At 34.3% G+C, this 25,410-nt stretch overlaps 3 protein-coding genes across 5 annotated transcripts in view; 1 reads left to right on the top strand and 2 right to left on the bottom strand.

Moving 5' to 3' along the window:
• Nucleotides 1-625: 625 nt before the first annotated feature.
• LOC139515450 (uncharacterized) lies at nt 626-2,515 on the bottom strand. The gene has a single exon (XM_071305020.1). The coding sequence runs from the start codon at nt 2,513-2,515 to the stop codon at nt 626-628; it is 1,890 nt and encodes a 629-aa protein (XP_071161121.1).
• A 32-nt stretch (nt 2,516-2,547) lies between these two features.
• Nucleotides 2,548-4,638, bottom strand: LOC139515449 (uncharacterized). The gene has a single exon (XM_071305019.1). The coding sequence runs from the start codon at nt 4,636-4,638 to the stop codon at nt 2,548-2,550; it is 2,091 nt and encodes a 696-aa protein (XP_071161120.1).
• A 2,919-nt stretch (nt 4,639-7,557) lies between these two features.
• Nucleotides 7,558-25,410, top strand: part of LOC139517598 (helicase-like transcription factor) — a 70,451-nt gene continuing 52,598 nt past the window's right edge. Inside the window, exons 1-3 of one of the 3 annotated variants that reach the window (XM_071308822.1) lie at nt 7,558-7,682; nt 23,974-24,062; nt 24,379-24,633. In XM_071308822.1, the coding sequence (XP_071164923.1) occupies nt 23,982-24,062; nt 24,379-24,633 (336 nt within the window). In that variant the 5' untranslated portion in view covers nt 7,558-7,682; nt 23,974-23,981. Of the gene's footprint in view, nt 7,687-23,973; nt 24,063-24,378; nt 24,634-25,410 lie in introns of all 3 variants that reach the window. The other 2 variants (XM_071308825.1, XM_071308824.1) reach the window with 2 other exon arrangements.

The following is a 25,410-nucleotide window of genomic DNA, read 5'->3' as shown; positions in this document are numbered from 1 at the left end:
AAGGGACAAAAAAGGGCCCAAATAAGCATTATTCTTGGTTTTTGCACCATAACTTTAGTATAAGTAAATAGAAATCTATGAAATTTAAACACAAGGTTTATGACCATAAAAGGAAGGTTGGGTTTGATTTTGGGAGTTTTGGTCCCAACAGTTTAGGAATAAGGGGCCAAAAGGGTCAAAAATTGAACTTTGTGTGATTTCATCAAAAATTGAATAATTGGGGTTCTTTGATATGCCGAATCTAACTATGTATGTAGATTCTTAATTTTTGGTCCCGTTTTCAAATTGGTCTACATTAAGGTCCAAAGTGTCCAAAATTAAACTTAGTTTGATTTTAACAAAAATTGAATCCTTGGACGTATCAATAATAAAGGCGAGTAAACACAAAAGCGTCTTCAATGTTTCGTATGCTTTACTAGAGTCCAAGATATACAAAGAGACGTCGTCAAGTGACGACGTTGCGGGCTTATTGTTACGTAAAATGGCGGTAAAACGTTAAGCAAATAAAAGAGTATAAAATACTAAACTGAAACTATAACTAATTCACAACATTCTGGGGGCCGCAAAATGCAATTACTGTTCATGTATTGTTCATAAAAAAGGGTATTGAAAAAACAATTAAAGTTCATATTTCCAATGGCACCAGTTTCACAATTGGTCTTGTTGTTATCAGTCCATTTGATGTACGAAGTTTGACTGCTCTCACTGCTCCATCTTTCCCGGTGATCAAATCTTCTATTACTACTAGTTTCCACATCATTCTCGGTGAATTGTCCATGATTTGTACGACGGAACCGATTTTCACATGTGCGCTTTGGTCTCCGGCGACGCGATGAAATTCTCTTAATCCGGTGAGGTATTCCATTCTCCATCGTTTTGCAAAGTGTTCAATCAAAGTTACTTTATGATTAAAACGTTTGTTTGCTTCTGTGAAATCTAAATTTAAATTATTGTCCTCTGAATAAGAATTGTTCTCTTGTGATAATCTTCTTCCCTGCAGTAGATTGGACGGCGTTAGCGGCTCTGGATCTCGGATGTCGGACGACACATATGTAATCGGACGATCGTTGATTACACGTTCAATTTCTATCAAAGTTGTTCGTAATACGTCAGAATTTACTTGAGATTTCCCGAGCACTTTTTTCAATGTCGTTTTCGTAATTCCAACTAGTCTCTCCCACCATCCACCATACCACGGTGCTGCTTTCGGAATAAATTTCCAATTAATCTGAATGTTCATTTCCTTCGGAATATCATGTGAAGCGGAAACAAAGGTTGGTGCATTGTCGGAATACACAGTACTGGGAATTCCTCTCCTACTAACGAATCGTCTAAATGCTAATTTGAATGATTCGATTGTCATATCTGTAACAAGTTCTAGGTGTACGGCACGAATACAAGCACATGTGAATAGGCAAATATACGATTTTGTAACAAGTCCATTATCTTTAACGAATAGTGGTCCAGCGAAATCAACACCAGTTGTCGTAAACGGAATCGTATTGGTGACTCTATCTTTCGGAAGCGGAGGTGAAATTTGCTGTGGAAACGCTTTTCCTGTCACTTTTCGGCACTTTACACATTTTTGTACGATGTGGTTTACGCACTGTCTAATGGAAGGTATCCAATATGATTGGCGGATTTGCGTAATTGTCTGTCCAGCACCAGAATGTAACATCTGCAGGTGCGCGTTCAATATAACTAAGTCCGTAAATTGATTTTTCTTCGGTAGTAACACTGGGAACTTCGCGGAGTCGTCTAACTGTGAATTGTGTATGCGCCCGGCGCATCGAATGACACCTTCTGTATCTATGAACAAGCGCAGTTGTCTTACTAACGGTAGATTCTTGTCATGTGACGGGTTTGCGAGTTGCTGCTTTTCATTACTGAATTTTTCATTTTGAATATCTGTAATCCATGTACGAGTTGCGCGGTCAATTTCATCTTTCGTAATATCTTTTCCGTGTCTAGCATATTTCCTCAAGTTATACGGTCGCTTACTTTTACATATATTAACGAATTTAAACACGTAGCATGTAACTCGTAGTAACTTCTTCAATAACGAGAATCTTGATAGATCGATTATTTTCGAAATTCCATTTAAAGCACACGGTTTTGTCTTTTCGCTGTCATCTGTTGTCGTTAACAAAAGAGTCTCTTGTTTAATTTGTGGGGTCCATGTAGGCCAACTGTTCTCATCTGATATCCACGACGGTCCTTGCATCCACAAAGTCGATTCTTTGAATTGCGTTGATGATATTCCTCTAGTTTGAAGGTCGGCTGGATTTGAGTCTGTTGGTACGTATTTCCAGTCGTAGTTTTGTGTCGTTTCTTTAATTTCTATCACACGATTCTGAACAAATCTTCCAAATGATTTTAAAGACGAAATCCAGTGCAGAACGATCTGACTGTCACTCCATAGTACTGTGCGTTGTGGTTTTAGGGTTTTCGTGAGGTTTTTAGCCATTCGAGCTCCTATTACTGCAGCCATCAATTCTAGCTTTGGTAATGTCATTTTGGCGAGCGGAGCGATCCGGTTTTTTGCAATTACGAGAGAAGAAGTGTTTCCTTTACACAAGTAGGCACTGGCTCCATAAGCGCGTTGGCTGGCATCAACAAAGACATGTAATGTGATTTTCTCACTTCACTGTCATTTTCTGTACCTATGGATTCGATTTCCCAAAATTTATGTATTTCACATTCTTCTAGTCTGTGTGGGGTCAAAATATTCATAATCGATGACGTTGATTGATTATTACTGTTAGTGTTCAATTGTATAGGTCCTGATAGCAAGTATCCAACTTTGGACTGTACAGCGGTTGGTCCGGAACCTCTAATTACTCTGTCTCCAACTATATCCCAATAATAATCGGCGCCAACTAAGACTGATATCTCAAAATCCTTGTCCTGTAAAGCTGGGTGGGCTAACTTCAATCCATTTAAATGCGTAAAACTCGACTGGTTCCTTGCGTATGTATGTATCGGATAAGCAATCTGTGGTACTATAAGAACTTCAATAGGGATAAGTATATTCGTTAGACCTTTTATATAGATAGTAGCAATTGGTAAATTTCTAACCTTCTTGTTGGATTCACCGAAACCGGATATCGTTATCGCTTCTTTCCTATGTGGTCTCAGGTTCAATAAATCGGCCATCTCTTGAGTGATAAAGCTTCGCTGGGCTCCTTCGTCGAATAGTATATTGGCGGTGTTAAAATGTGTCTTGTCATACGTGATAGGTGCTATCGCGGTTTTCAACAATACTTGCGATCTAACCGATGATGTGGATGAATGCATGCTTGCGACTGCGGCATCGGTATCTGGTTTTGATGTACTGCTATCTTTAGACTTGGTATACAAGTGTGTTTCATTCTTTGAACAAATACTAGTATGGTGTCGTTTATTACAGTTTTTACATGTTTTATCGGATTTGCAATCGGCAACTCTGTGATTTCCTAAGCAATTGAAACATGCCTGTTTTTCCTTAACAATTCGTTTTCGATCTTCTATTTCCATGACATTTTTACAAGCTAACGGGGCGTGAACTCCTTGACAAAAGATGCACGGCTTCTTGGTTATGTCTCTTTTCCCTTTTTGATTAGCGTAGTTACGATTTGTACCCGTAAGGAATGCTGATGTGGGTGTGTAATTTGGCTCTATATTATCCCCGTTTACCGACTGACCTGCTTCCTTAATCGTTATCTCATGTTGAATAGCTTGCCGTAACGACGGCAAGTTCCAGTGGTCGCCTCCGTGGGCACGTACCATGTTTTCTCGTATATTCCCAGGTAGTTTATTTAATATTATGGGCACTAAAAGGCTTCCGAACGACTCTTGAGACTCTCCTATACTTTCAAGGCCACGGATGTAGTTTTCCATGCTGTCGTAAAAAAATTTCAAATGTGTAATATTTGACGTTGGACTAGGAAGGCTGATTAAACTCTGCATGTATGTTTGTACTATCTTGTGTGGTTGACCGAATCTTTGTTTCAGTACATGTAATGCTTGTCCGTAATTTGTGTTAGTTATTTGTAGACCTGCTATGCATTGGGTGGCTTCTCCGAACAGTTGAGATTTCAAATAATTAAATTTCTGTACATCGCTTAAAGACAGGTTATCGTGTACGGCAGCACTAAACGAATCCCAAAAGGGTTGCCATTCTAACATATTCCCGCCGAACGTTGGTAAATTTAATTTGGGAAGTTTGTGGTACATGCTGGAGTTTGAAAAAACGGACGCTGATGTATTTGCGTGCATGAAACTGGGCTGTGGCTGACTTTCTTGATGATTCGTGTAATTAATAAACTCGTGTGCATTTGGGTTTAGCAATGACTTACTTGACTGTTTGTCTGTGATTTCCGATTCCTTAATGATTTTTGAAAGTTTGGTTACAGCCATTTCTATGTCATACGTGTATCTGTCGGCTTCCTCTATTTCTTCGCTCACTTCTTCTTCTGATAATTCCTCCACAATCTTCTCGTTCAGTTGGTCGATCGTTTCCTGCTTTTTAGCAATAAGTCCTCGAATGGTAGAAAGTTCGCTAACGTCATATTCCTGCAAAAGTTCCTCGGAACTCGGTTCCACTTTCTTCAGTAACTTTGTAAGAACTCCCCGATGTCCAGCTCGTCTGGTCTTCATCTTCGTTGTCGCGGTACTCATCTTTCGTATTCTTCTGTTTTTGTCACGGCACCAATGTTTTGGACGTATCAATAATAAAGGCGAGTAAACACAAAAGCGTCTTCAATGTTTCGTATGCTTTACTAGAGTCCAAGATATACAAAGAGACGTCGTCAAGTGACGACGTTGCGGGCTTATTGTTACGTAAAATGGCGGTAAAACGTTAAGCAAATAAAAGAGTATAAAATACTAAACTGAAACTATAACTAATTCACAACATATGTAGATTCTTAATTTTTGGTCCCGTTTTCAAATTGGTCTACATTAAGGTCCAAAGTGTCCAAAATTAAACTTAGTTTGATTTTAACAAAAATTGAATCCTTGGGGTTCTTTGATATGCTGAATTTAAAAAAAATGTACTTAGAATTTTAATTATTGGCCTAGTTTTCAAGTTGGTCCAAAATTAAACTTTGTTTGATTTCATCAAAAATTGAATAAATGGGTTCTTTGATATGCCAAATCTAACTGTGTATGTAGATTCTTAATTTTTGGTCCAGTTTTGAAATTGGTCTACATTAAGGTCCAAAGGGTCCAAAATTAAACTAAGTTTGATTTTAACAAAAATTGAATTATTGGGCTTATTTGATATGCTTTATCTAAACATGTACTTTGATTTTTGATTATGGGCCCAGTTTTCAAGTTGGTCCAAATCAGGATTCCATATCAAGTATTGTGCAATAGCAAGAAATTTTCAATTGCACAGTATTGCACAATAGAAAGAAATATCTAATTGCACAATATTGTGCAATAGCAATTAATTTTCAATTGGAGTTATCTTTCTTTGTATAGAATAGTAGTTGATTATATATGTTGGAAATTTGCCAGACATGACTATGATGTCATTTTCTATTTTTATTTGCCAATAACTTTATGTAAATAACTTCATTGGAAATTTGCCAATATAAAATGTTGCTGATGAAGCTTTTTTTCCTTATCTTATCTAAAATGTTTTTAGATAATGTATGTTGGACATTTCCCAGACATGACTATGATGTCATTTTCTATTTTTATTTGCCAATAACTTTATGTAAATAACTTCATTGGAAATTTGCCAATATAAAATGTTGCTGATGAAGTTTTTTTTTTCCTTATCTTATCTAAAATATATTTAGCTTAAAAGTTGTGTCCATACTTGTTCTCATTTCAGATTTCATAAATAAAAAGAAAATTTCTTCAAACGTTTTTTTGACAGGATTAATATTCAACAGCATAGTGAATTGCTCAAAGGCAAAAAAAAATTTAAGTTCATTAGACCACATTCATTCTGTGTCAGAAACCTATGCTGCAGGGGCGGATGCAGGAATTTTCGAAAGGGGGGGTGCTAACCCAGGGCAAAGGGGGGGGGGGGGGTGCAGGGGGGGTGCAAAACATATGTCCCGATACAAATGCATTGATCGGCAAAAATAAAGGGGGGGTGCGCACCCCCGGAACCCCCCCCCCCCCCCCTGGATCCGCCACTGTGCTGTGTCAACTATTTAATTTTAGATTTAAATAAGTTTGAAGAAGAAATCTTTAATTGATTTGTAAAATCTTGACATTTGTTTTGTGTAAAAAAAACCATATAATGTCAAAAATTTGATCACAATCCAAATTCAGAGCTGTATCACGCTTAAATGTTTTGTCCATACCTGCCTCAACTGTTCAGGGATCGACCTCTGCGGTCGTATAAAGCTGCGCCCTGCGGAGCACCTGGTTATGTTTTGGTCTGTTTTTCTTAAACTATAAGCATAAGGTCAACTTTATTTGGTGTATGGAATGATTGTTAGGTGTTTATATTTGTCTGGCAGGAATCATATGACCTTGACCTCTTCTTCATGGTTCATAAGTCAATGATAAGTTTTTAAGGGGTAGTTCCAGGGGTTGGATCCCCCATTTTTTTGGACGATCAATGCATTTGAATGGGAACATGTAGTTTGAACCCCCCCTTTTATCCTATGTTGGGAACTCCCTTTTAAAAATGGCTGGATCTGCACCTGTTTGGTGTATGAAATCAAGGATTTGTATACACAGGCACTTGTTTCTGTCAACCCATGATTTTTCGTGACGGTGTGGATAGTAAACCCCACATTGACAGAAACAAGTGTCTGTGTTTGTTTAGTCTTGCTATACAAATCCTTGACGAAATTATTGTAAAGGGTACTTGTATTTCTGGTTAAGTTAATCTGACCTTGATTTTTTTTTCTTGAATCAAGATAGTATATATATATATGATACTTGTGGTAAAGCTTTATATTTGGGACAATCAATATTAGGAAAATTTGGATGATGATTCAGGGAAGCAGGACTGGAGAGGGCCCTCTAATGGCAGTCAGTGGGGCCCACTTTTGAAAAAATTCTGAAACCGTCTGCACTGCCACATTAAGTTCTAGATCCACTATTAAATGATCTTAAATGATAGAAATAGAAATTTTATGCATTTATTTTTGTTATGAAAATAACCATTAAACTTTAAAGAGGAGGTTGGGGTTTAATTTTTTTATAAATAATTTTCTGATCCCCAATTTGATGAATAAAAATATTGTGATCAAGTAAGATGAATAAAAAAAATATTCTGAAAATCCAGATTTCCCCATACCTTTTAAAAAGTGTTAAATTTGTAGAGAAAAAAATGATTGTGTGATAAAACTAACAAAATGTTTCTGTTTTCCTACCAAAAAAATATCCTACTCAGACAACAAACAATAACAGCCTTTAAAGTTACATGATTTTTTATTTGGTATAATCATGGAAGTATTAAATAAAAATACTTCCATGGTATAATGAAAAATGAGACGAACATTAAATTTACTATGTTACAATTGTTTAATTCAAAGAATCGAATGCGACCAATTGAGATCAGGGTCACACTACTTAATCTAGTATGCCCGGAAAATGAAAATTGGCGGGAAATCGTATTGAACTAAATTGAAGTTATTGCAGACGAACAGGATTTTAGTGCACTATTCACAACAGAGGTGCTGTTATAGCAATCTTTTTTTTTACTACGAGTTGGTCTATTAGATTGTGTAAGTAAGATATGGACGTACTTGCATGCTGCCATTTGGCATTTGCTGGGGTTAACATTTACCTGTTTATTGTCAAACCTCCGTCCGTGTTGTGTTGCTAAATTTAGAATTATTATTTTCTTCTTCTTCTTCTTCCAATAATTTGCATACCACCTCTGGTGTATTGTCGCAAATGACTATTTGCCTATGCCCAAAGGAAACACCTTTCCGACATACTATATACAAAAATTTGGTTAAAAGCCATCGTGCCTTCGTGGTGTTATATTAAAACTGTAATATCTAACATAAAGCAGGTGTCTGGAGTCTGTCTTTGAATCCTTCCAAAGTGGAAGCTGTGACGACAGCATATGGTAGTTCATTCCTCAGACGAATTTTAGATGGAAAAAATGATTGCTGGTGGTTTTGTATTCTTGAGTAGGGTAGTAGGAATCTGGTGTCATGTCCTCTAGTTGTTAATGCTACACCCCTCGGTATTAAGGATTGCTCAGCAGGGACTTAATTCAGTTCGGGAAAGGTACAAATTCGTTAACGTATACGAATTCGCTAACGTTAACAAATTTGTTAGCACCAATAGAACCAATGTTATATGCATATAAAACTATTGCTTTTGTGAATATAACATAGAGGAGGATGCCTTCATTTTTTTAACTTCACTCTGCAAGTTACTGTAATATTCAATTTCTGTTTCATCCATCTGCAATGATACATATGTTTTCTGCTCAAAAGTCATCTTAATTCAATGAGAGAAAAAATGTACAAGGTTTAAAATTAGGATTTATTGTAACGGGATTTTAAAAGGGACCCACAGACAAAATAAAAACCAATAAAAAGTCTTAATTAACCACGATTGGAGCTCCTTTAAAAGGGGAGGGGGCACAGGCACCCCCCTGAATCAGTCTTTGATAATATTAGTTTAAAAGAATATATATATAAGCAAAATGGAAATATTTCGTTTTTATGAAAACTAAATCTGTTATTAAACTGAAATTAATACTAACTAAACTACAATGACCTCAAACTAAAAAGTTTCACTTAGAAGCCTCATTAAACGTTTGTATTTTAATTTGCATTCTTTACGGAATTGTGTGACGTAAGAGCTAAGGGACGAACGGTTATCCACAAGGGTCGAGTTGTCCCAATAACAAAATGGCCGACAATGTTGTTTTACGGAGAAGGAGAGGTAGAATATACAAACCTTGAGGTATTTCTGCTAATTTTCTGGTCAGACGTTAAATTCTCCCGGTCAAAAAGAACAGGAAGTTAGTATTCTAATTGCAAAACCATATTCTGCGATGCCGTTTTCTGTATCAAAGTGCCGATTTCAATTTGTTTGTGAAGTTAACGAATTTGTTAATGTTGTGCTAACAAATTTGTTAACGTTAACGAATTCGTATGCGTTAACAAATTTGTATCTTTCCCGAACTGAATTTGGGAATTTCAAGCTGGGAGCCCAGACCAGATATTTCATAATTAGTTTCTATATGTTCAACTGAAATTTACCTGAAAGTTAAGGGCCCCAGCTCAAAATCTAGAAGCCATGGGCAACTGGGCTTCCTTTAAGTTTTGTCCCTGCTCAGGTGGTATTGCAACAAGATGGGTGTATTATGCGGTAGAGCATGATGGTCTTTACTCTCTTTCTACATTCTTGTAATTCAATCCATTGCAGGTCTTTAAGCATCTGGGTAACACTACCGGTGGTTCTGTAGTCCCCAGTTACAAAGCGTGCTGCTCTTCTCTGCACCATTTCTAACTCTCTGATGTTTTTCTGCGTTATTGGGTCCCAAATGATACAAGCGTACTCCATAATTGGTCTTACTATTGTGGTATAACATTGGGCCTTGATCTTATTATGACAGGAGCTGATATTTCTTCTCAAGAAAGAATTGATGTTCGCTTTCTTGGTTACTGTACCTATATGGTAGTTCCATGATGAGTTGTGGCTGATGTTAAGGCCTAGGTATTTAACATTCTTCACTACTTCTAATGTTTTTCCATGTATGGTGTACATATCTTTTGGTAAAGTAAACAAGCATCTGCAAATAATCTAGCTTTAGATGTTACTAGTTCTGGCAGGTCATTTATGTAGATGAGAAAGAGAAGAGGCCCCATTACAGTTCCTTGGGAAACCCCAGATGTTTCTGACTTCTTTCAATCTAAAACAACCTGTTGTGATCGGCCCTGAAGGAAACTCCCTATCCATTGAAGTGTGTTCCCTCTTATACCATAGTATCTGCATTTGCTCAACAGGCGTTGGTGTGGCACTTTGTCAAACGCTTTTGAAAAGTCTAGCAGTACACTGTCAATTTGATCCCTGCTGTTGAGTCCATCTGCTAGGTCTTGTATAGTAATAGCAAACTGGCTCTCACATGTTTTATTTTTACGGAAACCATGTTGATTTTCAGACAGGATGTTATTTGCCTCAAGATGACTGATGATGTTACTATGAATAATATGTTTCATGATCTTGCTACAAATCGACGTCAGGGATACAGGAGGATAGTTTGATGCTTTTCCTCTGTCTCCTTTTTGTCGAGCCTTCGACTTTAGTCGAAAAAGGGAGACTAAGCGATCCTACATTCCGTCGTCGTCGGCGGCGTCCACAAATATTCACTCTGTGGCTTAAGTTTTTGAAATTTGAATAACTTTCTCAAACGATCCTGGATTTCTACCAAACTTGGACAGAAGCTTGTTTAAGATCAAAAGATAGTATCCAGAAGTAAATTTTGTAAAAATAAAATTCAATTTTTTCCGTATTTTACTTATAAGTGGACTTAGTTTTTCTGCTGGGAAATATTACATTCACTCTGTGGTTAAAGTTTTTAAAATTTTAATAACTTTCTTAAACTATCCTGGGTTGGTACCAAACTTGGACAGAAGATTGTTTATGATCATAAGATAGTATCCAGAAGTAAATTTTGTAAAAAAAAAAATCCATTTTTCTGTATTTTACTTTTAAATGGACTTAGATTTTCTGCCAGGAAACAATACATTCACTCTGTGGTTAAACTTTTTAAATTTTAATAACTTTCTTATACTATTTTGGATTTGTACCAAACTTGGTTAGAAGCTTGTTTATGATCAAAAGCTAGTATCTAGAAGGAAATTTTGTAAAAAAATAAATCATTTTTTTGTATTTTACTTTTAAAGTGACTTAGATTTGCTGCGAAACAACACATTCACTCTGTGGTTTAACTTTTTAAAATTTTAATAACTTTCTTATACTATTTTGGATTTGTACCAAACTTGGACAGAAGCTTGTTTATGACCAAAAGCTAGTATCTATAAGGAAATTTTGTAAAAAAATAAATCTATTTTTTTTTATTTTACTTTTAAAGTGACTTTAGATTTGCTGCGAAACAACACATTCACTCTGTGGTTTAACTTATTAAAATTTTAATAACTTTCTTATACTATTTTGGATTTGTACCAAACTTGGAAAGAAGCTTGTTTATGATCAAAAGCTAGTATCTAGAAGGAAATTTTGTTTTCTTCTAGTTAACATTACATTCAGTGTGCAGTTAAATTTTTTAAACATTTATTTGGCCAGGGTTTTTTAATTTGTTGGTTTACGGATTTTCCCCATGAAAAAGTCGGGTCGGTCGGTCGGGAAAAAAAAAGAAAAAAAATACCTTTCAAGACAGAAAAATATGGCAAAATAAATATATATTTTATCTTTCTAACAATATGTTTGTTATGCTATTTTGTCATCATTTCTTAAATTTTAAGTTCAATGAAATAAGCTGTCATAAACATCGCATGAGATTCTAATAATTTCCTGTAAACAAAAAAAAGGGGGGGGGGGGTGTGCACGGACAAAGACGAGAGGCGTAGCACTTAATCAATTCCAGAAAACTATGATCTTCAAGCACGAAAACTGATAAAGAAAAAAAATGTAAAAACGTCGTAAGAAAATAAGTTCCAACACACGTGTGAACAAACGTAATAGACTCGACCACTGAAAAGGGAAATTATATCCGGTTAATTTGTTGTCATGCATTCCCGTTTTTTTTATCCAAATGGACGATTTTTTTTAATTATCTATGAAACAAGAAAATTCCAAATGATTATTTAATATTCAGTACCCTAAATTGACGTCTTCCACCTGTCCACATTTGGACATTTGGACAAGTCTATTTCTATCAGAAGATGCATCTTACAGACTGATAACAAATACGGGAAACGAACTTATTGTGTAATTGGTTTTAAACACAGGTTTCGTTTCACAAAATTATTTGCGCAAACGACATTTCAAGGTCAGTTATAATTGATTTGTCTATTTTTAGAAACGTAAACTGGAAGTTTTATTTTTTCACTACAAAAAGTGTTATCAATTTTGATAGCGATAAATGCATTTCATTTCATAAAAAAAAGAATATTTTAATTATTTTTCAGGGATAATGCATTTGTTAGGGTCGGCGGAAATAAAAAAGCATGAAAAGTGAATTTTATTTTTATTCTGGAAATCAGCAAAATCGGGTCGGCGGATCCGTAAACCAACAAATTAAAAAATTCTGGCCTTACATAAACTATCCTGGATTTTTACCAATCTTGTACAGAAGCTTCTTACAATCAAAAGATAGTATCAACAGGAATATTTTATTGATTTGTTTCCTCATTTTTGTTGAGCTTGCGATAAACAGAAAGAGTAGGCGAGACACTGGGTTCCGCTGAACCCTTACAAATTTTTATACGCCCGTCAAAATTTTGACGGGACGTATTATGGTATACAAATGTCCGGTGTCTGTCCGTCCGTCCGTCTGTCTGTCTGTCCGGCGTAAACATGTCGCACCGTAACTTGAGAACGACTTATCTAAATTTCATGAAACTTAATATAGTTGTTTTTTATGATGGTCAAATGATCTGTATACTTTTTGGTGAAAATAAGATTTAAACTTTTTGAGTTACGGCACTTTGTAACTAAAACAGGGGTGGTTTTTTTTTCACATGTCGCACCGTATCTCAAAAACGATTCTTGATTATTGCTTGAAACTGTACACACTTCTTTGTTATATTAATCTTAAGATATGTATACTTTTTGGTTTGATTCAAAATTTTATTTTAGTGATATTTGTAAAAAAAAAACAGGGTGGGGGTTTCACATGTCCCGCCGTGTCTCAAAAGCAATAAATGGTAATTGCTTAAAACTTTCTCAGAAACTATTTGATTATTGCATAAAACTTCCACACAAGACGTCGGACGTCGAGCTGTTTATTTAAATAATGGTGTTATTAAAGCCTCTTTCCATTGATCTGGTATTTTGCCTTGTTTAATTGATGCATTAAAGATGGCTGTCAGAATTGGTGTTATTTCTTTTGCGAATTCTTTCAGTAGTTTCCCTGGTATAGTAAGCCAGGAAAATTTTTAAAATGCTGTTTACATTTTGGAGGTAAAGAGATTGAAAGTGCAAAATTATATAGATATCTTGGAATCACATTTACTCCTAGTGGTATATTTAAGCAGTGTAAAGATGAATAATACAACAAATCTTTAAAAGCTTGTTTTAAGCTACAGAGATGCTTGTCATCATCTAACCCTAGTATTGTCACTTTTTTACATCTTTATGATCATACAATTAAACCCATACTATTATATGGCAGTGAAATATGGGGAATGTTTAGAACGGATTCAGCTGCTTGTAAAAAAGATAATGATTATATATTAGAAAAAGTCTTTGGTCAGGATTCTTCTGAAAAAGCTCATACCAAATTTATGAAATATATTCTTGGTGTAAACAGAAAGTCAAGTAATATTGCTGTAATGTCAGAGCTTCATGAGCTTGGTAGATTTCCTATGTATTTTACTATAATTTTATCAATGTTAAAATATTGTCATAGACTGGAACAGTTGAAAGAAGGATTACTATTTGATGCATTTATATGTTGTAAACAGTTACATAGCTCTAATGTAAATACATGGTATTCTAGTATAGATTATATTCAGAGAGAGATTGAATTACCAAATTTTGACCAATCAATTGGTTCTTTATGTCAGTATGTTAAAAATAAACTATGTAAAAGTTATTTCACATTTTGGAATAAACTTAAGTATCAAACAATTAACTCCCAAAAAGGGAAGCTTGGTACTTATTTTTCTATAAAAAATTGTTTTAAAAAAGAAAAATATTTAGAATTGCAGGACTTCAAAAAAAGACAGTCAATTTGTAAATTAAGAATAAGTGCTCACTCTTTAAAAATTGAGACAGACAGATATTCAAAAAAGCATATAGAAAGATCTCAGCGTCTTTGTTCTAATTGCTCACTTGGTAAAGTTGAAGATGAGCTTCATTTCTTATTAGAATGCCCTCTTTATGATATTTAAAGGAACGATTTTTTTAAAGACATTTCTAACAATTGTTGTAATTTTATAAATTTAAATCAATCTTCTAAATTTTTATGGCTCTTGACCCAAGAAAATGTTACTCTTATGGAAAAACTGGGCTGTTATATTTGTGACTGTTTTGAATTAAGGAGATCAGGTATGAACACTGACACTAAGTCAAGTAAATATATATACATGTATAATGTAATTTTATTATTCTTTTATTCACAATATATACAATGTATGTGGTTTTTAGCTTGATTCTGACCAATGCTTATATTCCAAATATATATGTGTATATGCCTCTATTGTTGTTACCAATTATGTAAATCAATTGTATCTGATTTTATGCCCTTTAAGGGCCCTGTAATTTGGGAAATAAAAATATTCTATTCTATTCTATTCAATAGTGTCTGGACCAGTCGCTTTATGTTGGTTGATGTTCTTGAGTAGTTTGTTGGTATTTCTCCTCCTTTTTCTGACGAAAATACTAAAGTAAATTGGTCATTCAGGATATTGGCTTTTGTGTCTGTGTCGCTGTGTAATATGCCCTCTTTATGTAGAGGTGCTACTCCTGTTGTCTCAGTACATTTGGATGATTTGCCTTTAATAAAACTCCAGAATCGTTTTGGGTTGTTAGTGTTGTCATCACTTAACATGTCTGAGATGTACTTGTTATAGGTTTTCCTGCATGTTGACTGGGCATCTTTTTTTACCTTCTTAAAGGAGTAGGTTCAGTAAGACCCCTTTTTGGCCCCAAAATATAGCAGTTTTACAAAATTGTTAAAATGTAAACTTTTAGTTATTTATTGGACAGTAGAATGGTTCTGCTACATAAATATGGGCTGTTTTTGACAATACAATGCACATATATACGGTACTAGCACCATTAACATGATTAAGTCATGCTAAATTACTGAAATCTTCACAATTCTAGCATTTTAGTTAAATTCGAGACGGTTTTCGTGTAAAACGAAAGTGGCCACATTCGTGTTCATCCTTAATATTGAAATGTAAGTTGTATTTGATGATAATACATAACATATATAAAGGTTGAGGATGAACACGGATGCGGCCACTTCCATTTTTTCCAAAAACCATCTGAAAAGTAACATTTTTCATCATACTTGGTAGATATTCATATTTGAGCTTAAATCGGATCGTTTTTAATGACTAAATCAGTTAAAATCTTTCCCATAAACTAATTAATTCAAATAAAATAGACACAAGTGTTTAAAAAGTGGTCAAAATCTTTCGTCAGATGAACCTGAAATTTGAGGCCAAAATCGGTCCTTACCGGACCTACTCCTTTGTTCCAGTCTCTAACTTTTCCACTCTTCTTTGCTTTTTGGTAGGATCGTTTTTTCTTTTGCGCCATCTGTTTTACTTCTTTGTCTATCCATGGTTGGCTAAATCTCTGGCTAGACATTTTAGACGGTAATGTGTTCTTTCATTATTTTTGTGCATTTATCTGTGAATGTTGACCACAGAGAGTTTATGTTTGTGGATACTGTATATTGAGAGTTAAATTCCTCTGCAAAACTGGTAAAATCTGAGCGCATTGCATCAATATTGGCTTGTTTCCAAATCAAGATTTTACGCTTGGTCGGTTTTTTGTCGAGCCTGCAACTTTTGTTGCACAAAGCTCGACATAGGGATAGTGATCCGGCGGCGGCGGTGTTAGCTAACTTTTTAAAAACTTTATATTTTAGAAGGTGGAAGAACTGGATGCTTCATACTTTGTATATGGATGCCTCATGTTACGAAGTTTCTGTCGTTCACATGTCAAATGTCCTTGACCTCATTTTCATGGTTCAGTGACCACTTGAAAAAAAGATTTTTTGTAATGTTGAATTCTCTCTTATTTTAAGTAATAGGATAATTATATTTGGTATGTGTGTACCTTGTAAGGTCCTCATGCCCGTCCAGGCCTCGACAATAAGGCTTGTCCCATTGTCCGGTACCAGAGGAAAAAAGGTTGGACAAGTAAAAGCTATATCAAGCTTGTCCGATGGGACAAGTAAATCTATTCTGAAGAAAATAAATTTAATCCAACCCTGATGAATAAAGAAATTATAAACAACAAACAAGAAAACAAGTATTAATTTGACATGTGTCTGTATTCTGTTTTTTCAAATGCAAAACTTTTTTCTGCAAAATGTTTACTAGCAATCGATCATTTTATACTGGTTCCTTGTCAGGTACTTTTTAACAGGTAAAAAGTATACTATTCTCGTAAACCAGTCTTACTGATCCGAATCAGTGATACACTTTGTAGATTTGGTAACTTTACAAGACAGCTCGTCACCAGCTCCAAAGATTCAGCTCCAAGTTTAATAGACAGTTTGGCACCGTAGGTCAGACATATTTAGTAGACATGATTAATAGACAGTTTGGCAACCCAGGACACATTCCAGGACCAAGACAAATCAGTACCTCCTTTTTCTACCTTATTCTGTTCCTTATAATAAATACCATACCAGTAATTTTTTTTAACAAACATATTTTTTAAATAAATTATTTTATACCATAAAATTCACAAAATCATATTTGTTTATAAGTAGAAAAATACTTGCAATGCGGTGACCTATAGTTGTTAATTTCTGTGTCATTTGGTCTCAAGATTGCAGAGAGTTGTCTCATTGGCAATCATACCTCATCTTCTTTTTTAATTGATTGCATTTGAATAAACTTTTTTCAACTTAAAAAAAAAGGATACAAATCCAATATGTGTAAAATGACAGGCCTGTCAGATGGCGCCTTGTGTGCATAGTCTGATGAGACTCAGGGGCGGATCCAGCCATTTTAAAAAGGGGGGGGGGTCCCATCCCAGGACAAAGAGAGGGGGGGTGTTCCACCTATATGTCCCCATTCTAATGCATTGATCGGCCAAAAAAAAGGGGGGTTCCAACCGCCGGACCCCCCCCCCCCTTTTGGTTTTAATTCATTTTGTTCCTTTAATCAATTGAAAATGTAAAAAGTTTATTATCAAGATTTTTTTTGGACAAGTAACAATTTCATTCGGACGAGTAAGTTTTGGTAGGTACTTGTCCTACTGGACAAGTTGAAAAAAAAGTTATTGTAGAGGCCTGCCGTCAGACAGTTTTCACTTAACCTCGACCTCATGGATCAGTGAACAAGGTTAAGTTTTAGTGGTCAAGTCCATATCTCAGATACTATAAGCAATAAGGCAAGTATATTCGGTGTATGGAAGGACTGTAAGTCTGTAAGGTGTCCATGTCCAACTGGCAGGTGTCATTTGACCTTGACCTTATTTTCATGGTTCAGTGGTTATAGTTAAGTTTTTGTGTTTTGGTCTCTTTTTCTCATACTTTACACAATAGATCTACTATATTTGTTGTATGGAATGATTGTAAGGTGTACATGTCTAGCGTGCAGATGTCATCTGACCTTGACCTCATTTTCATGGTTGAGTGGTCAAAGTTAAGTTTTTGAGTTTTGGTCTTTTTATCTAATACTATATGCTATAAGTCAACTATATTTGGTGTATGGAAATATTATATGATCTATATGTCAGTCACGCAGGTTTTATTTGACCTCGACCTCATTTTCACGGTTCATTGCTCAGTGTTAAGTTTTTGTGTTTTGGTCTATTTTTCTTAAACTATAAGTAAGAGGTCAACTATATTTGTTGTATGAAAGCATTGTTAGCTGTACATGTCTGTCTGGCATGTTTTATCTGACCTTGACCTCATTTTCATGGTTCATTGGTCTTTGTTATCTTGGTTAATGTTAAGTTATGTGACTGACAGTTGTTATAAAGCTTTATACTTAAGACTATCAACATAATATCAATGATTAGTAAAGAAGGCGAGACATTTCAGCGTGTGCACTCTTGTGATATTTACCCCGACTCCAAGATTCTACATATGGGGCAATATGCGCAATTGTTTCTCCATAGGCCGTAATGGTAACGTTTTCTTCTGTTGCTCAGCCCATATCGTAAACTTGTATATGTATGATGGCTTGTTTCGAAGCTGAGACATTTTTACATATGTGGTTAAATTTTCGGGGTACGAAGTGTGATTCATTTTTCCGTAATTTAGCAAACCCCGAGTATCCTTTTGCGATGTCGCTCCTCATGGTAAAAAATCCCAATTTTAACACAATAAGTTCTTTGAAATTTTAATACTTTGAACACATTTCATAGCTCCATGGTTTTTACACATTTATTCTGTGTTCCCTTATTTTCTAAATTAACACTAATGGTTCAGCTCAGTCATTTGTTTATCATAGAAATGTGTTAACACTAATGGTTCAGCTCAGTCATTTGTTTATCATAGAAATGTGTCAAATATCACTACACAGAGATTTTTTGTGGGGGGGATGTAACCTTTTCTATGTTTCCTGTATTTACGTCTTATGTTTATGACGTTACTTTGTACCTTTGTATGGGCGCCTTCGATATAGATTTTGAGCATAAAAGTAACACAACGCAAAGTATCGAGTTTTATTCGTTTATTACAATACACCCCGTATGCCATGTATGCTGTGCATGCCTTGGTGACATCATATTTGGCTGCTATACTTAGTAACAATAGCAAATACCACGTGTGGTGAAGGTTTTCCAAATAAAGTTATTATAATTAAGTATTTACGATTATTTGATATCACATTTTTATACCCTTTCACTATGTGACTATGAATACTAGTTTTACCTTCCAAAAGAAACGATCAGACTCCATCTATCATAAACAAATTTTCTAAAAAAACATAGCAGAGGTCTTTTTGCATGCAAAGTTAACTTCTAGGCCATTAAGTCACATGACTGTCATGTGGTTAGTTATACTTAAAGGTAATTTGAATACGGGAATATGCATGCTCCTTACAGCTTTTTACCACAAAATAAAATATCAGTTGATTTTTATATACAGGAAAAAAAATCTGTCATTGGAAATTACAGACAATACTCACCAATCCTCACTTCACAATGTATTAACTAAAGTATTTAACAAAAACAGGAATATATACAAGACCATACAGCTATTACAAGGCTTCCCAAGTGCCTCATTTTGAAATGTCTACCACTTGTCCAAAATAGATATCAAAATAATATTTTAAATCTTATAGTTGTATATGTAACCATTTAATTCATCAAGTGAGAAGTTTGATCGCCTCTGATATAAACTTTTTTTTAATCTTTTATTTGTTTTTCAATAGTCAGGATTTTACACACCCCATTACACTACCACCTGACAATGGTATCAAGGGGTAAATACAGAAGAAGAAAAAAAATAGCAATATACAAAATGAATATCTGACTAATTAATTTTAAACAATGTTTTAGGTTACATATAAATTGTATTTGATTTATCTCTCTTCTCTCTCTCTCTGACTTACTCACATACAACACTAATACTTTCACTCATCTGTTTTGCTACAATATGTATCATGACTTATTTTTTAATACAATTTTTTTAAAGAAATAAATTTGCTCATAATTTATTAATTATTTCTTTTCTCTGAACTAAACATAGATAATATGAAAACAACACTTAGTTAAATATTACATGTAAACATGGTAAAGGAGACCAAAATTTTTCACAAACTTGAACTTTATCATTTTTCTTTGCAATATGATTTTTAAGAAATTGGTATTTCTTTATTTTATTCTTTAACTCAATCATATTTGGTTTTGTTTCATTTAATTTACATTTGTATATATAATTCTTTGTAATTATGATTAGGAGATTCAATAATAAACTTTCATGTTTGCAACCAAGAAACACATTCTCTTTGTTGAGATCAAAATTTACAAAAAAAAGTTTCACAATACATGTATTGGAAAAAGACTGCCACAATTAAAAGTTATTGGGCAATTCAAAAAACAGGTGTTCAATGGTTTCTTCTCTAAGTTTACAAAAAGTACATAACTTGGTATCTTTTAATTTGAATTTGTACAAAAAAGTATTAGTTGCTATAATTCTATGCAAAAATTTATATTGAAAGGTTCTTAAATAAGCATCTCTACAATAATAAATAGGAAAAAATCGATGCGAAATTTACATGGAAGCAGGAATTTCAAATGTTGAGAAATGTACATTTAATATTGATAAAGCAAAACAAAGATTTTTGTTACCGTGTAAGGTCAAAATCGATCATGCCAGCTTGGTTAGTACCTATATCCGCTGTACTGATGACACACAGTGACCATGGCATCTCCTTCCTGCCATGTTGGTCTTGGTGATTGGGAAGATTTTTAACCGGATTTTTGTGACAAAAATGTCGGTTATTGATTTGGGGATGTACGGCGGGCGGCCGGGCGGGCGGCAACCAAATGTTGTCCGTGCATTTACTCATGAACTGTTCCACCAAAGCTTTTCAAATTTTAATATGTTGTTACAAACAACAAAATGAAGTTCAAGTTCAATAATGACGATTTTGACTTTTACCGTTCAGGAGTTATGGTTCTTGAAAGATTGAAAAATGGCATTTCCAGTCATGTCTGTGCATTTAAGCATGAACTGTTCAACCAAAACTTCCCAAATTTTGATATGTTGTTACTGATGACAAAATGGAGATCAAGCTTAATAATGACGATTTTGACTTTTACTGTTCAGGAGTTATGGTTCTTGAAAGATTGAAAAATGGCTTTTCCAGTCGTGTCCGTGCATTCACTCATGAACTGTTCAACCATAGCTTTTCAAATTTTAATATGTTGATACTGATGACAAATTGGAGGTCAAGTTCAATAATGACGATTTTGACTTTTACCGTTCAGGAGTTATAGTTCTTGAAAGATTGAATAATGGCATTTCCAGTCGTGTCTGTGCATTTACGCATGAACTGTTCAACCAAAGCTTCCCAACTTTTAATATGTTGTTACTGATGACAAAATGGAGGTCAAGTTTAATAATGACGATTTTGACTATTACCGTTCAGGAGTTATGGTTCTTGAAAGATTGAAACATGGCTTTTCCAGTCGTGTCCGTGCATTTACTCATGAACCATTCAACCTAAGCTTTTCAAATTTTAATATGTTGATACTGATGACAAAATGGAGATCAAATTTGATATTGATGATTTTCACTTTCACAATTCATCAGTTATGGTTCTTGTGATATTGACAGGATACAAATAAATGTTAATAAATCCGGTTTGCTGTCGTTGTGACAGCCTCTTGTTTTAAGACTGTAAAGCTATTGGGTACCAATAAGCAATTCTGTAGTTTTATCAGGTCTCATCAGGTATACTTGTATCTTTCAAACCAGACAATACAAGAAATTGAATCCATCATACAGACATTTTTTTTTCTCAATAGACATGACAGCTATTGGCTTTTGCTCTAGTATCTACAAGCAGAGTGGTAATGTTGACTACTTGAAATATTTGCATAAAAATATTAGTTATTAAGTTACTCAATTTTCATGCTTAATGATGAAAACAGGTGCATGAAATCCACCTTGAGCAGAATACTGAATAGTTCAAGTAATTTAGTGTAACTATAGATAGAATGATTGTAAGGTGGACATGATGCCATTGTTGGACTGGCAGGGTTTTTCTGACTGTGACCTCATTTTGATGTTCACAGTACATTTTGTGATGCCTAAAGTCAAATCTCATTTTGAAAACTTTTTAAATTTAGAACTCAAATTTCAATTATAATCAGTAAAACAGGAAAGATGTTTCAGTGTACTTTTTGTTTGTCAGTTTTTGAGAACTATTTTAATGATGAGCTATTCAGATGAGTGTATGTGTATTTATTATTGCTTGGTATTTATTAGCTCACCTGGCCTAAAAGGCCATGTGAGCTTTTCTCATCACTTGGCGTCCGTCGTCGTCGTCGTCGACGTCGTCGTCGTCGACGTCGTCGTCGTCGTCGTTAACAATTTTTCAAACATCTTCTCCTCTGAAACTACTGAATGGATTTGAATGAAACTTAACATGATTGTTCCTTAGTATATCCTGCACAAAATGTGCGCTTCGATTTTTGATCCGTCAAAAAACATGGCCGCCGTTACTTAAAATAGAACATAGGGGTCAAATGCAGTTTTTGGCTTATATCTCAAAAACGAAAGCATTTAGAGCAAATCTGACATGGGGTAAAAATGTTCATTAGGTCAAGATCTATCAGCCCTGAAATTTTCAGATGAATCAAACAAACCATTGTTGGGTTGCTGCCACTTAATTGGTAATTTTAAGGAAATTTTGCAGTTTTTGGTCATTATCTTGAATATTATTATAGATAAAGATAAACTGTAAACAGCAAAAAAGATCAGCAAAGTAAGATCTACAAATAAGTTAATATGACCAAAATTGTCAATTGACCCCTTAAGGGGTTATTGTCCTTTAATGACAATTTTTCACAATTTGTTCATCATATTTGCTAACTTTAAAAAATCTTCTCCTCTGAAACTACTGAATGGATTTGGTTAAAACTTAGCATGGTTGTTCCTTAGATTATCCTGCACAAAGTTTGTGCTTTGATTTTTGATCCGTCAAAAAACATGGCCGCCGTTACTTAAAATAGAACATAGGGGTCAAATGCAGTTTTTGGCTTATATCTTAAAAACGAAAGCATTAAGAGCAAATCTGACATGGAGTAAAAATGTTCATTAGGTCAATATCTATCAGCCCTGAAATTTTCAGATGAATCAAACAAACCATTGTTGGGTTGCTGCCACTTAATTGGTAATTTTAAGGAAATTTTGCAGTTTTTGGTCATTATCTTGAATATTATTATAGATAAAGATAAACTGTAAACAGCAAAAAAGATCAGCAAAGTAAGATCTACAAATAAGTTAATATGACCAAAATTGTCAATTGACCCCTTAAGGGGTTATTGTCCTTTAATGACAATTTTTCACAATTTGTTCATCATATTTGCTAACTTTAAAAAATCTTCTCCTCTGAAACTACTGAATGGATTTGGTTAAAACTTAGCATGGTTGTTCCTTAGATTATACTGCACAAAGTGTGTGCTTTGATTTTTGATCCGTCAAAAAACATGGCCGCCGTTACTTAAAATAGAACATAGGGGTCAAATGCAGTTTTTGGCTTATATCTCAAAAACGAAAGCATTAAGAGCAAATCTGACATGGAGTAAAAATGTTCATTAGGTCAATATCTATCAGCCCTGAAATTTTCAGATGAATCAAACATCCAATTGTTGGGTTGCTGCCACTTAATTGGTAATTTTAAGGAAATTTTGCAGTTTTTGGTCATTATCTTGAATATTATTATAGATAAAGATAAACTGTAAACAGCAAATATGATCAGCAAAGTAAGATCTACAAATAAGTCAATTTGACCAAAATTGTCAATTGACCTCTTTAGGAGTTATTGCCCTTTAAAGACTTTTTTCACAATTTGTTCATCATATTGACTTACTTTAAAAAATCTTCTCTTATGAAACTGCTGTATCAATTTCAGCCAAACTTAGGCTAAATGAGTTTCAGAGTTTCAGAGTATCTAGTATAAATTTTATATTTCATTTCCTTGTATGTCAAGAAACATAGCTCCTATGGCTAAAATAGAACATAGGAGAAAATGATTTTTTTTTGCTTTTGAAGAAAATAGGACGATTCAAAGAACATTTAAATAAATTGAAAAAACAAAATAATCATTGATGAGAGATTAAACCAAAAAAATTCAGGTGAGCGATTCAGGCTCTTGAGAGCCTCTTGTTGATGTTTTAAAGGTTAACTTTCTGGTTCAACTGCTAATGAAAGGAGAGGTACATCCATATGCTATAGTATAATGTTTAATTAGATACATGCCTTAAATATTTTTTATGTGCCTGTGACAAAATATTTAGGGGTATATAAATTCACCTCTGTCCGTCCTGATATAGTAACATGATATGTACAGCTTTTTCCTCGTACAGTTTTTTGAGCTACAGATTTGATAGGATGTTTCTTTACATTATAGTGTGTATGCCCAGGATTTTGATTTTTTCCCCCAATATTCTCAAAATGCTGGTATTTTTTTACTTACCATTCTTCTTTTGTAGAGTAAAATATGGCTAGAACAAAACAGACCTGCAAAGCAAGCACTGGAGGATCACAGTACTCAAGGGCAACATTTTCAAATACTAGAAAAGTATGTTAACTTCAAATAGGGTTGTATTTAGTACACTTTTAGCGTGATCAAGTTACAACCATGTTAACTGATAATTCCACTCAAACTGGTTGTAAAAACAAAATATAAAGACTGAAAAACATTAAAAAAAAAATACCTGTTACAGAACCAATAGTCCGAACTCTTTGTGTAATTTATCCTTCAGTTACTGACTAATTAAGTACTAAAATTCATTAATATTGCTCAATATAAACTAAACTGTTTGCTTAATTTTTTTGTTCGTTTTGCATTGTAATTTTAGAACCAATCGCATCATATTAATTTTTTATCATGTCAGGCAAAGAAAAAGAAGCCAAAACAAAAAAAGAGATGGATGGAATCTGGAGCATCATTTCGAATGGGCGGTTCAAGTTATATGAACTATGGTGATATTAGGAGTTGTGAAGGATTTATGAGTTATGGAGGAGCAGGGAGTTCAAGTTCAAGTCCTGTAATTGACCTTGATGAAATGGGTTATGACGAACTGGATTCAGAAGTTCTCCTTGGTAGTATACGTGGCAATATTGTAGGAATACAATATTACCGTGGTTCCGTAAGTTATCACATATATACATAAAGTTTGTCTGAAATTAAGCACAATGAAGAAGAACATCTGTTGTAAAATTGTCACAGATTCAAGCGTAAATATAAAACTTCTAGATAATAGTTGATGATCTTTCTAACAAGGGTTTGGAATTTTTATGAAAAACGATACTGAACATAGTTAATAAATTGAATGTACTGTTAAAAGTGTTCAACAATACCAAAATAGAAAAGAGGGGAAAAATTTTATACCAATAATTTGTTGAAAAGGAAGTAACTGCTTGAAACTGTCCATCAGCACTGAGTACGATAACTCATTCTCCTATAACTTGAACACAACATAATTGATGGAAGAAAGTTCTCTTTAAATTTTTATGCCCCACCTACAATAGCAGTCAGAGCTCAGACATAAATAAGTCTGAATCTGCTTTTGACTCATAGAGGTCTAAATTTGTAAGTTTTAGGATTTGTCTCCCTTTAATGTAAGACAAAATACGACTTGAATAAGTCCAATATTGTTAAACAAGAAATAATTGACCAGAATCAAAAAGTTGCAAATATTGACTCCTACAAGTCGATGAGTGATCAAAATTGGTTAACTTCAAGACCCACGCATATTTATAAGGAGGTCATGCATCTAAATCAAATAATGACAACATTGAAAGCCAATACTTTGTCTTCTATAGAAAAATATGAATGAGAGTCTAAAAAATCGGAGATAATGTTAATTAACCTTACAATGCAACCACCTGGAATCACACTTAATGAGGTAAAACATCTGTGTTTA

The sequence above is a fragment of the Mytilus edulis genome, chromosome 3 (genome assembly GCF_963676685.1).
Source record: "Mytilus edulis chromosome 3, xbMytEdul2.2, whole genome shotgun sequence".
NCBI lineage: Eukaryota > Metazoa > Mollusca > Bivalvia > Mytilida > Mytilidae > Mytilus > Mytilus edulis.
Note: the sequence above shows the minus strand (reverse complement) of the source record. Positions and strands in the feature narration are given on the sequence as shown.